General features: G+C 52.5%; 1 protein-coding gene across 1 annotated transcript in view; it reads left to right on the top strand.

The window, feature by feature from the left end:
- The first annotated feature begins 488 nt into the window (after nt 1-488).
- FST (follistatin) overlaps nt 489-874 on the top strand; it is an 8,562-nt gene continuing 8,176 nt past the window's right edge. Inside the window, exon 1 of the mRNA XM_045285242.1 lies at nt 489-651. Coding sequence (XP_045141177.1) covers nt 489-651 — 163 coding nt within the window. The remainder of the gene's footprint in view (nt 652-874) is intronic.

The following is an 874-nucleotide window of genomic DNA, read 5'->3' as shown; positions in this document are numbered from 1 at the left end:
AAAAAAGAGGAAAAAAATCAAGTATCAAATTGTTGGCTTTCCCCTTTCCTTCAACTAAGTTTTCCCTGCAAGGGCGGGAGGGCGAGAAGGGGGGTTGGGGGAGCGGGCTTGAAGAGGAGCAAACAAACTTTGCCTCAGCACATTACCGTATAAGAACTATATCCATCTCCCTGAATCAAGAACAAATAAATTCCGTTTTGGAACTCTGCCATAGAGTGGCGGCTCCTGCAAAGGGGACAGTTTGCTATTAATTGTTAATGTCGTCTGCCATTAGAGGGCACTCAACAACTCCACATTGGTGCTGCGCTGGAGGGAAGAGAGAAAGGAAGATGGGGAAAGAAGGGAGGGCGAGAGGGGGGTGGGGAGAGAGTAGAGTCAGAGTCCTGGAAGAGGGAGGGAAAGAGAAGCCGGGAAGGGCTAGGCGGACGGTTGGTAAAGAGGGTGCAGGGGGAGCGAAAGAGAGAATGAATCTGGCAAGATTCAGAAGGATGTGGAGCCCCCCGGAGCCGTCTGAAGTGAGCAGAAAGCCAGCCGCCCCCGGGCCGCCCGCGCCCCTCCCCTCGCGTCCTGCCGACGGTGATTATAAAGCGAAAGGCAGCGGCGAGGTCACCGGTTTTTACCAGCCTGCTGCACCGAAGGCGCGCGGTGCAGGTGCGGCGGCCGCGGGTTTTGTGATTCATGCCCACTTTCAAAGGGGGGCGCAGGCCCGTCTGAGAGGCACCCAAACAACTGTCTTCTAATATTAGCACGGCTGTATTTCGGGATCTATTATAGTCTGTCCAGACAGATCCCATTGTAATGGGATCTTTTATTAAAAGATTAGCACTATCTCCTGCAGTTGGTGGAAAAAAATCTGTTATCACTGAGTTATTTG

The sequence above is a fragment of the Echinops telfairi genome, unplaced genomic scaffold, assembly GCF_000313985.2.
Source record: "Echinops telfairi isolate 266 unplaced genomic scaffold, ASM31398v2 ScPeMD7_7469;HRSCAF=8507_1, whole genome shotgun sequence".
NCBI lineage: Eukaryota > Metazoa > Chordata > Mammalia > Afrosoricida > Tenrecidae > Echinops > Echinops telfairi.
Note: the sequence above shows the minus strand (reverse complement) of the source record. Positions and strands in the feature narration are given on the sequence as shown.